The 14,539-nt window shown below is 34.3% G+C and overlaps 1 protein-coding gene and 1 non-coding gene across 6 annotated transcripts; both read left to right on the top strand.

Annotated features, from left to right (window-relative positions):
* The first annotated feature begins 568 nt into the window (after positions 1 to 568).
* On the top strand, positions 569 to 9,680 carry LOC122297199 (peptidyl-tRNA hydrolase, mitochondrial-like). Of its 5 annotated transcripts, none has more exons than XR_006238685.1 (9): positions 572 to 1,072; positions 1,871 to 1,955; positions 2,241 to 2,308; positions 2,407 to 2,457; positions 2,709 to 2,782; positions 8,796 to 8,854; positions 8,938 to 9,014; positions 9,150 to 9,315; positions 9,423 to 9,680. XR_006238685.1 is itself a non-coding variant. In XM_043107177.1 (9 exons), exons 1-8 carry the CDS (start codon positions 800 to 802, stop codon positions 9,261 to 9,263), a joined length of 801 nt encoding a protein of 266 aa, XP_042963111.1. In that variant the 5' UTR covers positions 572 to 799; the 3' UTR covers positions 9,264 to 9,298; positions 9,419 to 9,680. The 5 variants fall into 5 exon arrangements, 3 of the variants coding, with proteins under 3 accessions (XP_042963112.1, XP_042963111.1, XP_042963110.1); XR_006238686.1 differs by having other exon boundaries at positions 9,150 to 9,336; XM_043107177.1 differs by having other exon boundaries at positions 9,150 to 9,298; positions 9,419 to 9,680.
* Positions 9,681 to 11,814: 2,134 nt separating this feature from the next.
* On the top strand, positions 11,815 to 11,886 carry TRNAP-UGG. The gene has a single exon. It is a non-coding gene; the product is annotated as a tRNA-Pro (tRNA).
* Positions 11,887 to 14,539: the final 2,653 nt, after the last annotated feature.

Below are 14,539 nucleotides of genomic sequence, written 5' to 3'. Positions count from 1 at the left end.
CCAAAATCCCTGCATTAGCAATGAATTATTTATCTTCATCTTCATCTTTAAATTTAAAAAATATGTTCTTAAAATGGTCTACATTAGTTTATTCATATCTATAATTATAAATAACTATGTATAGTTCTTATTTAAAGATGAAGACCTAATTTTCCTTCTTCAAACTATATTTTATTATTTTTTCTCTCTCCTCCCAACTCTCTCTTTTCTCTCTTTTTTACTCTTTTCTTTTTTCTCCTATCTCTTTATTATTTTATTATTATTTGATCAAAAAATATATAATTCAATATAGAAATTTTTCTTCATATTTAAAATTAATTTTTAAAAGATATAATTTTACATATAAAGATAAAAAATCCGTTGTCAATACTCTTAGATTTCTAACGGTCTTATAAGTTGGTTTTTCTTATTCTTATTCTTTTTCTATTTTTAGGTTTGTTTTTATAAATAAAATATTATTACTCATTTTAAAATTATTCTTTCAAATATCCTAGAAGTATAATATTTTTCATTTTTTTTCTAGAAAAATATTTGTTCTGAAAGTGAGCGACGTCCAAACAGAACCATTTTTTCTGGGCTAGCAAACAAGCCCCTTGTTTTTTCCCGGGCAAGATAAACCCATTTACAAAAGCGAAAACCCTTACGTGTCCATCCTCTTCCATATTATAATTCCTTTAGGGTCTATCTATCTCCTCATAAACCCTTAACCTTAGCCAAATCGGTTTCTTTCATTGATTTATTGAAGTCTCATTGAAGTCTTACAATTCTTTAGAGATAATAATAGCAATCAGAAAGAAGTATGAGTGTTGGTGCTTCTATCTCATCAATCGGAACCACGCGTGTTGCTAATTGCAACCGTTGGAGGACCCTAATCTCGTTTCCTTCTTTACCCTTCTACGATACGAGAATGTCTCGGGTTTCACCTCTGGCTTCAGCTCCATCAGCGTCCATGTCCATGAGCTCATCCTCGACAACGGAACCGGTGGTCGTGGATGCCCCGAAGCCCAAGCTCCCTTGGCTCATTGTCGGCCTTGGTAACCCGGGCAAGAAGTACCAAGCCACCCGCCACAATGTCAGTACTACTCTCTCTCTCTCTGTCTCTGTTTTAATAAAATTTTGGAACTTGTTAGTCAAATTTTATGTTCTAGACTAGAGTCTCGCTAAAGGCAAATATTATGACATTTGATATTCATGCAATTGGATTTCAGGGTTCAACTTGAACTAAAGTAATGTTCTACAATAAGAAGGCTTTGAAAATATTTTTAAATCGTTTTATATATAAAATAATTTTTGTCAAACCATCTTATTTTGGTTATCTTTAATAAACCATAATGAAAACAATAATAAACTTTTAATCCCCTTTTTTTTTTTTTGAGTTTATATTTTACTTATCAAAAAGAAATTTCATATAATTAAAGAAATATCTCACATATTTTCTATTGACATATTTTCAATATAAGCCATCACTTTCTCAAATTTTAATAAAACATCTCTTAAAAGCTTTTACCATTTCAACATTTCCAATGTTTTCGCAAAATCTTGAGAAAAACCATCTTTATAGGGCTTTTTTTAATTTCAATTTTTTTTTAAGAAAATCTTACCTCCAAACATCCAGACAAAATATTGGTCCTTAATTTGTTTTATGCCATAAATTTTAAAATTAGGTAGTGCTGCTGTCAGTGACTTTTAGGAATTTTTAACAGAGTTCAATATACTTTTGGGAATTTTTTATTATTATTATTAACAGAACCATTATCAATTTTATAACTTGATATTTGGTATCGAGCTTGTTTAATGAGTGTTAGTGCGCTAGAGCTACGTGGGTTGGCATTTGAACTTTGAAGTTTTAATATGAGGGAATTCTATTCAGGTAGGCTTTGAGATGGTGGATGCTATAGCCGAAGCTGAAGGGATTTCTATTAGCAGCGTTTCCTTCAAAGCTCTGTTAGGAAAAGGTTTGCCTTTCATTGTGAAGTGTTCTCTCCTTTTTTGGGATTGAGTAATTGCACATATAAAATGCATTCAACAACCCAATGTGAATTCAACTTTTTTTAATGGGCCTGTTAATATAGTCTGAAAATTATGCTTATGATGATAATGGTTAAATTGTATAACTTATGCTAGTTGTCCACATACTGCAATGCTGTCCTAAACCTTACAAAATGATAGGTTTAAAGTAGCTGCTTGTGAGATCCAATCTTTCATGATGTTTGATAAGGGAATTTGATCCAATCTTGCAGGTTTTATTGGAGACGTTCCAGTTATGTTTGCCAAACCCCAAACTTTCATGAATGCAAGTGGTGAGTCTGTAAGTAAGCTATCTGGACGATTTCTCCTATTTAGTAATTGATAGGTTTTCTCCTCTTGTTATTTTCCTATGGTTTTAATGAGGATTGGTTCGTGTAGGTTGGGGCTATCGTATCGTATTACAAAATTCCATTAAAGCAAGTTCTTGTGGTAAAATATCTTTCTTTCTCATGTACTTTTTAGGTATAGCAATTTTTGCCTGCTGAAATGCTTTTTTTTTTTTTTTTTTGTGTGTGGGTGTGTTTTTGGGTTGTTGTGGGGGGGGGGGGGGGGGGGGGGGGGGATCTCTCCCCATTGCAAACCTGCCATCCCTACACTTTTTAGCTTTGCTTTCTTTTTTCTTTCTTTTTAATATCCGATCCACTAATTTTCGAATCTGAGCTTGTGGTTCTCTTCCACAGATTTTTGATGACTTAGATTTGCCATTTGCAAAGTTGCGGCTTTTGCCTAAAGGTGGCCATGGAGGACATAATGGGTAATTATTTGGCTACTTTAATGTCCAATCTCTGCTAATATTTCAGCATCACTAATGGATTTAATCCAGCATCTCTGTAAAAGACGAGATAATGTTCCTGAATATTTTTTTCAAATTTATATACTCATTTTGTGCAATTTTCTATTACACCATTTCCCTGGCTCTTATCGGTAAATGGGATTTTTATTGATTGTAGGAATAGGCAAAAGCCCAAGTACACAGGTCATATACAAGAGCAACGCCTAGGAGTGATTTTTAGTTTTTTATTATTATAATTAATAGAGAATTTTATTCCAAGTAAATAAGCATAGCCCAAGTACACAAGATGTAGACAAATGAGTACACCTAAATACAAACTAGAAGATAACACAACTAAAACAACACATTACAAATATTCCCATTATGAACTAGATTCTTCACCCAAAAACTTAAAGTACTAAAGTAAAACTCCGTAATTTCCCCCATAGAACGTTCACTATCTTCAAAGCACCTCCCATTCTTCTTCAACCTAAGGCACCAAATCAAGCACAAGGGGATCATCCTCCACACTACTGCACCGCTTATACTCCTCCCAAGACTATGCCAGCAAGCAAAGAAGTCCACCACATGCATAGGCATCACCCAAGCAATACCCACCCTAGAAAAAATCTCATTCCACAGCATCGTCGCCACCTCACAATGAAGGAAAGATGGTCAACAGATTCTCCATCCTTGTTACAGATATAACACCAATCAACCACCAATAAACCTCTGTTCCTTAAATTATCCGTGGTTAATATTTTCCCAAGAGAGACCAGCCAACAGAAAAATGAAACCTTACTAGGCAGCTCATCTCTCCAAATATATTTCCAGGGATAATCTTTAATGCCATGACTGGTTAACATCTTGTAAAAGGAACTCACAGAGAATCTGGAATTTTCTGCAGGCACCCACATCAGACAATCCTTCCTGTTCTGATCAAACTTCATATCATATAATCTTCCAAAGAAATCAGAAATTTCGCTTACTTCTCAATCCTGCACATCTCTGGTGAATTCCACAGTCCTATGAAACATATTATTAGAAAAATGATAAGAATCAGCCACTGCAGCCCCTTTAGCAATCCTAAAAAGATTAGGATACACATATTTAAGAGCTGAATCCCCACACCAAGTATCATGCCAAAAATAAATCTTTGTCCCATCCCCCACTTTAAATTAATATTTTGACAAAATCCCCCCATCCCATCCGAATGGTTTTCCCCAAACCCACCCCATACACCCCTCTTACTTCATATGTACACCAACTCCCCCACATCCTCCCATATTTGACATCCACAATTTGTCTCCATAAAGCATTCCTATCATTAATATACCTCCAAAGCCATTTCCCAAGAAGAGCTTTGTTGAAAAAGCTTTTAATTCCGCACTCCCAAACCTCCACTAGCAACCGGAAGACAAACCTTATTCCAGCTCACCAAATGAAACTTTCTTTCCTCCCCATTACCATCCCACAAGAAACTCCGGAAAAACCTCTCTAATCTTTTAGCCACCCCTGGAGGCAAAGGAAAAAGAGAAAGTAAATATGTAGGAAGATTAGACAACAGACTCTTAATCAATGTAATTCTTCCCCCTTTTGACAAATATAGCTTTTTCCAACCAACTAACCTCCTCTCAATCTTCTCAATCACCCCATCCTAAATAGAAACAGATTTGTGAGGAGTGCCCAAAGGTATTCCAATATATCTCATAGGTAACATTCAAAAAACAAAAACAAAAATACATCTCATAGGTAGCAAAGCTACTTTACATCCCAGAATATTGGCCAGATCCAAAATATTTCTGACCGTACCCATTGGAACAATTTCAGACTTAGATGAATTAATTCTGAGTCCAGCAGGGGTGGGTCTGAAGGGCCCTACCTTGGAAAGGTTCCCTGACATATAATAATAATAATAATAATAATAATAATAATAATAATAATAATAATAATTCTAAGTCCAGAAACAATCTCAAAGCATAACAATAAGGCTCTCAAAGCACGGAGATGATCCTGATTAGAATCACAAAGATTTAAAGTGCCATCTGCAAAAAGTGAATGAGAAACAATAATGCTGCCCCAAGACTCATCACCCACCGTAAATCCCAACAAAAAACTCCCTTCCACAGCCGCTTCAATCATATGACTCAAAGCATCATAACTAATACAAAAAAGGAAAGGAGATAAAGGATCTCCTTGCCTCAATCCACAGAAGCTGTTGAAAAAACCATCCAGAGTGCCATTTACCAATATAGAAAATCTGGCCGTCGAAATACAATATTTAATCCATGGACACCACTTCTCGCTAAAACCAAATCTTTCAATTAAAGGAGAAATTCCCAATTTACATGATCAAAAGCCTAGGAGTGATGTTATAGTGAGCCTTTTAGTTAAACGTAAAGATGACTTTATGTATCCTTTCAAAACCCGAGATATATGTGCATAATTCCAGGAGTCTGTCTCTTGTCCCAACCATGATCCTCTCCTATGCATGAAATCAAATAGTGGCAGACAATTAATGACGAGTCAGATTTCTGCTGCGTCTAATTTTTCCAAATGGAAAAGAACTCATGGGATCAACATATCTTAGAGCGTTTTACATGGAACCTGGTCCTAGGAAGTCCAGTAGGCATTACTTGAATGATTTTTGAAACCCATGCACATAAAGAGGTTTTGTTCCAAAAGATGAACATTTCTGCTGGTGTTAAGAGGTTTGGCCAACTGGCAAGGCCTCCGGGGTAATTCTCAAACTGCAGTTATATGGAAGATGATACCGACCTGCCTATGGTAGTGCATATGGATGGAAAGAAACGGTCGGATTTTTGAGGATCGTGAATGGACAATGGACGAGCTTAGAATTATTTTTTTTCTTCACACTTTATTCCATTGGTTGATTGTAATAGACTTTAATGGCATGAACGTAGGGTTTGACAAAGTGGCACAGAAAGGGTCGTCGGGGGGTGGCACACCTACAAGCAATGTCCTCGTCGATGGAACGACAACACCTACACTGAAGGTAAAGGAACCTCCAATGGTGACAACAACAATGGATGGCAACAATATAGCTGTTGAGGAGAAACGAGATTTGAATGCAAGAGATGGTGGGGAGGAAAGTATGGGTTTGCTGTTGGTGCCTTGTGAGGAGGAATGTTTAGGGTTAGGAGTGCAGTTGGGAGCTGGGTCCGGGGAAAATGTTTTTCCCCTGGTATCTCTTCCTCCGATAAACTATATAGTGGGTCATCATTTGATTGGGTTTTGCATAAGGTTAACGAGATTCAGCAGTGTATGGGGATTTCATATGAAGGATGTGGTGACCAATTTATAGTACTACTCACTACGATTGAGGCGGTTCACTTGCTTGAAACCAAAACAAGATTTAAGAAAAGCAGGGAGTTAAAGCCTCTTTCTTGGGCAATCAACTACGATGCTAAGGGAGGTAGTTCAAGTAGAGGAAAGACTAAAGGGAGGGGATTATGAATTCGTCCTCGTAGAGGGAGTTTTGGGTGGAGCAGCACTCTTACAGGAAACAAGGGTTTGGGGTTGGCAAGGTGTGTTTTGTTCCCATTCGAGCTTTGTGTATTTTAGATAGATTTTCTAATTTTCACGAGATTATTGGTCCTTAGGGGCTCTCTAGTATGGGCTAGTTGTTTCTTGTATATATCTATACTTGGTAACTCCTATAGATACTAATATATATAATATTTTTACTTAAAAAAAAAAAAATGGCATGAACTTACATGATTTTCTTGTAACTTCAGACAATCATGCCTAGGTGTGGCTCTTGTACATGTCCGTGTAATTTCTTATAATAATTTACTTCGAAATCTTCTGATCTCATTAATGGAAAGAAATCAGCTAAATACTTGTTAATAATAATTTATGACTCATATATGATCTCATACTTACGAACCATGCATGGGGTATACTGCTTTTCATCGCATGATATCACGAGGACTAATTGGTAATTAAGATCACAAAAAAACAATCAAAGTAGTAGTCTTATATTGACTCAAAGCTTGCTGGAATATTCCTAGCCATTTCCTCCCTCTGAATGTTGACCATATCATAAGGCTTGGTGTGTGAGATATTATTAAACCATCATTTGTGGGGTGCCCTTATTAAACCATCATTGAAATTGGCTTCGCCTATTTTCAATAAAATTCTTAAAAAAAAAAGAAAAAAAAAAAAGAAAGAAAGAAAGAAAGAAAAAGAAAGAAAAAACAAACAAACAAAAAGAAGAAGAAGAAGATATCTTCATTACAAGTAATATTGCAATTATCACGTCATGTGAGATGTTTTTGTTGAACTGCTATGGGACAGTTAGGAATCCTAGAAAATAAGGCCCTTGTCACTGAAGAAATTCAGCATTGAAAAAATGTTGAAAAACATGTGAAATAAATTCTCCAATTCCATACTTTGAAGGCACTAACAAAAGGAATGGGTTGAGTCAGACACCAGGGTGTCAAACATAACAATCCCTAGTTTTGGGGGATCAGAAGCAGTTGTAAATGTGTCTAAGAATTTAGATAATGAAACTGGTCTATTTTATCTGTGTTCAAGTGTTTGTTTTGTTAATGAGATATATATGTATATATACATATGAAAACAAAAATCATGAAAAATTTGATGTTTATCAGCTTCTTGAAAAAAACTTCATCCACCATTATAATTCTGCACACTTCTGAGGTCAGCGATGGTGGATTCCTTGTATCTCTTGGTGTTTGGTGTCTTTCAAAACGATTGTACATTAGGGTCATGTTCCAAATTTCCAAGATGTCATGCAATAGGATAAATCTCCTACAGATAACGGTTTTTAATTCATGAATGGCTTCTTCAAAGTATTGTTTCACAGCCCAGCCCAGCCTCCCTTCTCTCTCCTTCTTTCCATGGCCCAAGAAAAGTGATTTATAGAATAACGGTTTTTTTGGGGGGGATTGTGAGAGGCATGCATGGCGTGGGATTGTGGGAAGATATTAGGAATGGTTGGAGGGGTTTTGCTTGTTGCTTCAGATTTTGGTTGGAGAGGGATCCAGGGTCAGATTTTGGCATGACATGTGGTGTGGCGATAGCCTCAAGATTGCATTTACTGCCCTATTCCAGATTGCGTATGATCCAGAGGCCTTGGTGGTGCCCTATTCCAGATTTCGGACAGCCCTATTGTCTCTTACAATTGAATGTTTGTTTTATTAGAGCACCCCAGGATTCGGAAGTTGGTGTTATATCCAAGCTTTTCAGCTTGCTGTACACTTCGAGAACTTGTGTGTTGAGGTTGATAAGATGATTTGTATACATTCTGGGAATGGGACATTCACTGTTTGATCCCTGGACAAGGTTTTGACTTGTCAGACCCCCATTTCTTTTCCTTGGAAATGCATATGGAGGAGCAAGGTGCCTTTCAAGGTTGCTTTATTTGTTTGAACTGCTTATCTTGGAAAAATCCTCACCATGGACAACTTTAGAAAGTGTGGGTTTATTGTTATGGATTGGTGCTATGTGTAAGAAAAAAGTCATGAATTGATGGTTTACTTATTACATCATTGTGAGGTTGCCAGGGTCTTATGGGACGAGAATTTTAGCAAGACCGGATATGCATGGGTAATGTCCTGGAGGATGGTGGATTTTCTTGCTAGTTGGAGAGGCCTCCAGATTAAATTGCTGCAGTGTGGAATATGATTCCTTTATCTCTCATGTGGTGTATTTGGTTGGAAAGGAATGGCTGGAGCTTTGAGGATAGGGAACACTTGTTTGATGATCTTAGATGCTTCATTTTCCACACTTTATTCTTGTGAGCTTCTGTTATCGTTCTCAATGGAGCTAGTTTTCATGATTTTCTTATATACATATCAAGCTCCTAACTTGTAACTAGGTGTTCTCTTTGTGTACTTCTTGTGTACTCAAGCTTCGCCTATCTACTTATTTCAATAAAATTTTATTTGACCTATTAAAAAAAAGGTGACTTTTAGGAATGATTTTTATTACTTGTTTTCCCTTGCAGAATGAGGAACATCATTGATCACTTCAAAGGGAACCGTGATTTTCCTCGTTTAAGAATTGGTACTTTCCTAAAAGCACTAAAATTATTGCTATCATGCTCCTCTATTATTTATATTTGTCTTTAAGTTGGTAAAATATACTAGGAATTGGAAGGCCTCCTGGGAAAATGGATCCCGTCAGCTTCGTTCTTCGCCCATTCAATAAACAAGAACGTGATGAGGTATGAATTTCTTTTCCCGTCAATCTACGGTGGAGAAAGTCATGAGTAACTCATCAAAAAATATGAAAGTCATGAATCGATAGATTCTGATACCAACTAAAATAATGTTATTGTGTAATAAAAATATGTTTTCAGTTGAACTTCACATTTCAACATGGCCTAGAAGCTGTTCGGATTCTTTTGCTGGAGGGGTTTGATAACGGTGCCAAATTTGCTAACAGTGCCAAAACCCTGGAACAACTTGGCTAACTTTGGGCATAAATTATAATTACTGGCGATCAAAGAGGTGGATATTATTCATGTAGGAGATTAGTGCATCACAGTTAATGATCATTGCTTTTATTAATTTTTAGGGGAATTTATTTATTTCCAAGCTGATGGTGAACTTCTTGTCTCTATGTTTTATAGGCAATTTGAAGTTGCGATTGTGAAGCTATTAGTGGCTGGCCTTGAATCCATGCTTTGACTCCAGATGATTCATTGTGTGCTTTTACCCTTTTCCTTCCCCCCCCCCCCCCTTTTTTTTTTTTTTTTTTTTTTAAATTATGGTTCCTTTTGCAATAATGAAAGGGAAAAAAAAAGGCTATATTGGTCTTCCCTGACAGTGCTTTCTTTCTGGAGCCCAACTAATTTTTCCTACAGGTATAGAATTTTGAGACTTTAAAATTGTGGACTTAATAAGTTTTTGAAGTAGATGAAAATCTCTCCCTGCAAAAAATAAAAAATAAAAAATGCGAGATTGGAATTCTATTGGAGTCTATTTGTTCATCGTTGAGTAAATTCTGCTTGAAATTTGTAATGTGTGGAGTGTATTCATGACTAACTGATCTTGCTCAATCAGCCTGGTTTCTGGTAAGAAGAGAATTTTCTGATTGATAATATATCTGCATTTAGGTTATAGGGGTGAGCACTGGCTTAGTAGAGTCAAATTCTCTTAAATCTAACTCCGACTTCAATCTTGTTGGAGTTCATATCCAAACTTCAACTTTGACTAGTCGGAGTATAGTTGGATTTGGGCTTTCAACTTTGGATTTCTTTTTTTTTTTTTTTTTAGTTTCATATTTAGCCCATTTTAAGAAAGAACTTTTTATAGGCTTTCAAATTTCAATTTTTACAAAAAATTAAAACTAAAACCAAATCATTCACTGCTAATTTACTTCTATACCAATATCTAACTTAGTTTTATACTAGACTTATACTAGTGTCTAATTGTATATTATTATATTGTGTTATTACATATTATTTTTAGTATCTAATTACATGTTATTATACAATAGTATTACATGTTACTATATTATGCTAGTGTTTAACTTATTTATAATTTATTTCTATACTAGACTTATTTCTAGTGTCTAAATACATATTATTATACTTGAGTAAATTCGTATTATGTGTTATTAACTTATTATACTAGACTTATTAGTTATTTTTATATTAGTTTCTAATTTATTTATATACTAGACTTATATTATAATGTCTAATTACATGTTATTATACATCAGTATTACATGTTATTATACTAATGTCTAACTTATTTCTAATTTAATTATATACTAGACTTTCTAGAATCTAATTACATGTTATTATACTTCAGTAAATTAGTATATGGGTTATTAACGTATTATCTGATAAGTTAAATACTTTTGTAAATTAGTATATGTTATTATACTTCAGTAATAATTACATGTTTAAATACTAGTGTCGAACTTATTTATATACTTGATTATGTATGGTAGCAATACTATGATATTTACATATGATAAACTATATATATTATAGTATAAATATATTATTTTATAATAATTAGCCAATGCTAGTATATTATTGAATTAGTTTTAGTTACATAAACATATAACTATACTAATATATAATAACTTTATATATTTTTATAACATATGTATAATATCGAAGTCAGAGTCAAAAGGCAAAGTCAGAGTTGGAGCATAAAGTCGGAGTTGGATTGGATCAAAGTCGAAGTCGGTCGAGTGACACCTCCTACTCTTAACTGAAAAATTAAAAATAAATCCAGCTCCAATTCTGTTTTGTCCAAGCCGGAACAGTGTCAGAGTAGAACTGGATTCGAAGTGGGATTTTCGGTCGGCCCTAACTGAGATGCATTTGGTGTAAGTTGTGCTGCAAATTGATCTCACGGGTGGTGAACTATTAAGGAATGAACTGGAGAGCAAAAGCAATGAGATGGGAACAAAACAAGTGCCAAAACTTTCTATTTCACGCAACAATTAATCAATGTGAACAGAAAATACAAGATTGCAAACAGAAAGCAAAACAAAACAGAACAAGAACACTAACAACTGAACTTATATTTTTGAAGCCTGAAAAAGCATTGAGAGTAATTTTGCAAGGGTCACCCGAATGTCTTGCTACACCAATATGTGTGTGTGTGTGTGTGCACACATTCAACATTGATCCCACTATGCCAGATGGTAGTTCCCATCAACCATTAGATCAATTCTTGTTTTTATCGTTATGATAAGAGTGGGATGAGGCTAAGTATTAGAACTTTCTATATATCTATATATATATATGAACATATTATATTCTAAGGACACTTGTGGTGGTATATGATTGAGAGAAAAGAACATGTTTTTGGTAATTTCTATAACTTATCTGAGTTCCTCACCATCTCGTCTTGTGATAGGCATTTGCACTGTTAACTAGGCTATGCATCAGGACTCAAGAAGGCAACCAACCTTCCCAAGCCATTTCTATCAAAATACACAGGAAATTGATGAAGTCATTTTGCTTACTTGTAAATTTATTGAATCTTAGGATGCCAAGCGGGCATTTGGTCTAGTGGTATGATTCTCGCTTTGGGTGCGAGAGGTCCCGAGTTCGATTCTCGGAATGCCCCTGTTTTTTTTTTTATTTTGGAAGTTGACCTTTTTCCTTGTGTATGGTAATTGATGAGAAAGATTGGTCATGTATAGGCTAAATCCTCATGTCCCTATTATTAAAAGTTTCCTGCAGTCTGCAGAAGAATATTGCAGAGCTATGCTTAGTCTTCAGGTCGGTATCGTTTCTACTGAATAAGATCTGTGATTCTGTACAAAGAAACTGAAGTTGAAATTTTCTATCTAGGCGGGAAAGGACATTTATGATGATAACAAAAGTCCCAAAGTCATATTGTTTGGAAAATAGCATGCAACTTTAGACTGATTAATTTGTTTGAAGCTTGTACTTGACTTTGAGGCTATACCATATTGAAGTGATGGAAGAATCTAAGAACTTTAAACAATTCCAATCAAGATGTTGATAATCGTATCATTAATATAATATTTATTTTGTTATATATTATATTTATTTCTCATTATCTTGACATGGCATTACTCATAAATAGAGTTATTCTTTTTATTAAAAAAAAAAACGATAGAGTTGATCCAAAGGTTATGAATAATATCATGTCAGCACAATAAGATAAAAGTAAAATGAAACGTGGTGTAGAGAACAATTAATGTTGAAGATATGAATAATGTCACGTCAGCATAATGAGATAAAATATTACAATTAAGGCCCGGTTTGGATGTCCAAAACTATCTCATTTGGGCTATATGACAATCCAATTGCCTATTCAAATGGTATGAGTTGTATGTATTTCATCTATGAGTTTTTAAATTAACAACTAATATAAACAGTAAAAAGTAAAGTAAACAGCGTATAAATGGCAAAAAACCTTAAATAAATAGTGCAAAATTGACAAAAACAGTAAGTAAACAATTCCAAATAATAAGTAAACAATTGATATCCAAATAGTGAGACTCACCTGCTTATCAAATTCTAAAAAGTAAAAGTTGTTGTGCCTCCTGCCTGTCTGAAAATCACAGCAAAATAATTTTAAAGTGGTTCAGCAAATTGCCTACGTTCACTGGAGCCTCTTTTATAGAATTTTTACAAGATTTACAAAAATTTACAAATTCTCATCTCTCCCTCACGTCCCTCTTTCTCTGTTTTTCTTTCTGCCCCAACACTGCTGCCGCACCCCACTCTCTGCACAATTAAGCTCTCTTATTTATAGGAGAGCAGACCTCTTGGGTGCAGCAAATTTATGCATAATGTTAGGGGGAGGTGCCTAATAAAACAAAGCACCAAACGGTGCCTAATAAACCAAGAGAGAAAACGGTACATGTGCAGCCCTTCATACTTGGGTTAATTCAACAAAAGTTATCTCATCTCATCTCACCATCTAAACACATACTATTTTACAAACCATCTTATCTCATTTTAACTCAAAAATCTCACTATTATTCAAAATATCTCATTTCATCTTATTTGAACTGCTTAACCAAACGAAACTTAAGTCATGTGTTTGATGTGATTTAGGCCGACTAAAAATGGCTTAAGACTATTATATCCCTTTTCCACATAATGTATATACATAAAATCATTGAAAAGTTTGGTCCCATTAGTCTTTAAGAATCGATGTCCAATATACAGCTATTGACCATTGTGTATTATGAAAGGTGATAGCTAGAAAAAATAGACCCAAGATTTCAGCCATGACTGATGATTAGCGGCTTGACATGCGAAACTGTGGTATTTGGATTAACATTCTTAGGCAGTAATTTATGGAGGTTGACTTGTATTTTCAAGCCCAAACAAACATGCAAGAAAGTTCTTCCTTTTTGCCAAAATCTGCTTCAATATATGTGTCCCAAGACAAGTCCAACCCCACCTTGGTTTCCTGCACATGAAAGGGTTTGTCGTGATGCGATGTTTTTTCAACGATCCACATCAAACCCTTCTTGTTTTTTAATTCAAATTCTTAATATTATAAATCTGTTTGTATGTGACAGTGTCAAAGGATAAATTTTTCAGAAAAATGCTATATCTACCGAGAGTTGGGTCCTGACATAGGACCCGACAGCTTTTTTTTTTTTAATTTTTTTTTTTAATTTTTTTTTTAATTTTTTTTTTTAAACTTAATGACTAATAAAGATTTTTTTAATAATAATGTTGTAATTTTTTTTAAATATTTATGATGATTAAAAAATACATAAAAAAAAGAAAAAAAAAACAAAAAAGAGAAATACACTTATCGGGACATTTTCTCAAAACTTTTCATCGGTGGCTATAGTGCCACTCAATTTCATATTCTAAAGATAGTTCTCCATTTGTCTCATCCCATGAAATTTTAATACAAAAGCTTTGGAACTCTATATTCTAGAATGGAGAATTCTATTTAAAGTTAGTGTCGATAATACATCATCCAGTAAATTGTTTACATGACCTAATTTAATTTATAATAAAAAATTTAAAACTTGAATATTATAAATCAATTTTATCATGTAAGTAATGTAGATAGTATGCTCTACACACTGGCTTACAAATAGAACAACTCTTGTAGAACTAATATTCTCTAAAATGTTTGGAATGCTCTATTTAGATGGATTTCTTCAAATCCCAACTATTTTCTTGAAACTTAATTGTAAGAGTTTTTCCACCTCAATGCTCTATTAGTTGAATAATTAACATATTGAATATTTGAAGTTGAAAAATATTAATATAGG

This window comes from Carya illinoinensis, chromosome 15 (assembly GCF_018687715.1).
Source record: "Carya illinoinensis cultivar Pawnee chromosome 15, C.illinoinensisPawnee_v1, whole genome shotgun sequence".
Taxonomy (NCBI): Eukaryota; Viridiplantae; Streptophyta; class Magnoliopsida; order Fagales; family Juglandaceae; genus Carya; species Carya illinoinensis.
This window is presented reverse-complemented; position numbering and strand designations above follow the sequence as displayed.

Bases quoted from the DNA above. Each gene is read 5' to 3' on its own strand.
- LOC122297199 (XM_043107177.1), top strand. From the start codon at position 800: ATGAGTGTTGGTGCTTCTATCTCATCAATCGGAACCACGCGTGTTGCT. The intron at 2,309-2,406 runs GTAAGTAAGCTA...TGGTTCGTGTAG, and splicing joins TGAATGCAAGTGGTGAGTCT to GTTGGGGCTATCGTATCGTA. The intron at 9,015-9,149 runs GTATGAATTTCT...ATATGTTTTCAG, and splicing joins ATAAACAAGAACGTGATGAG to TTGAACTTCACATTTCAACA.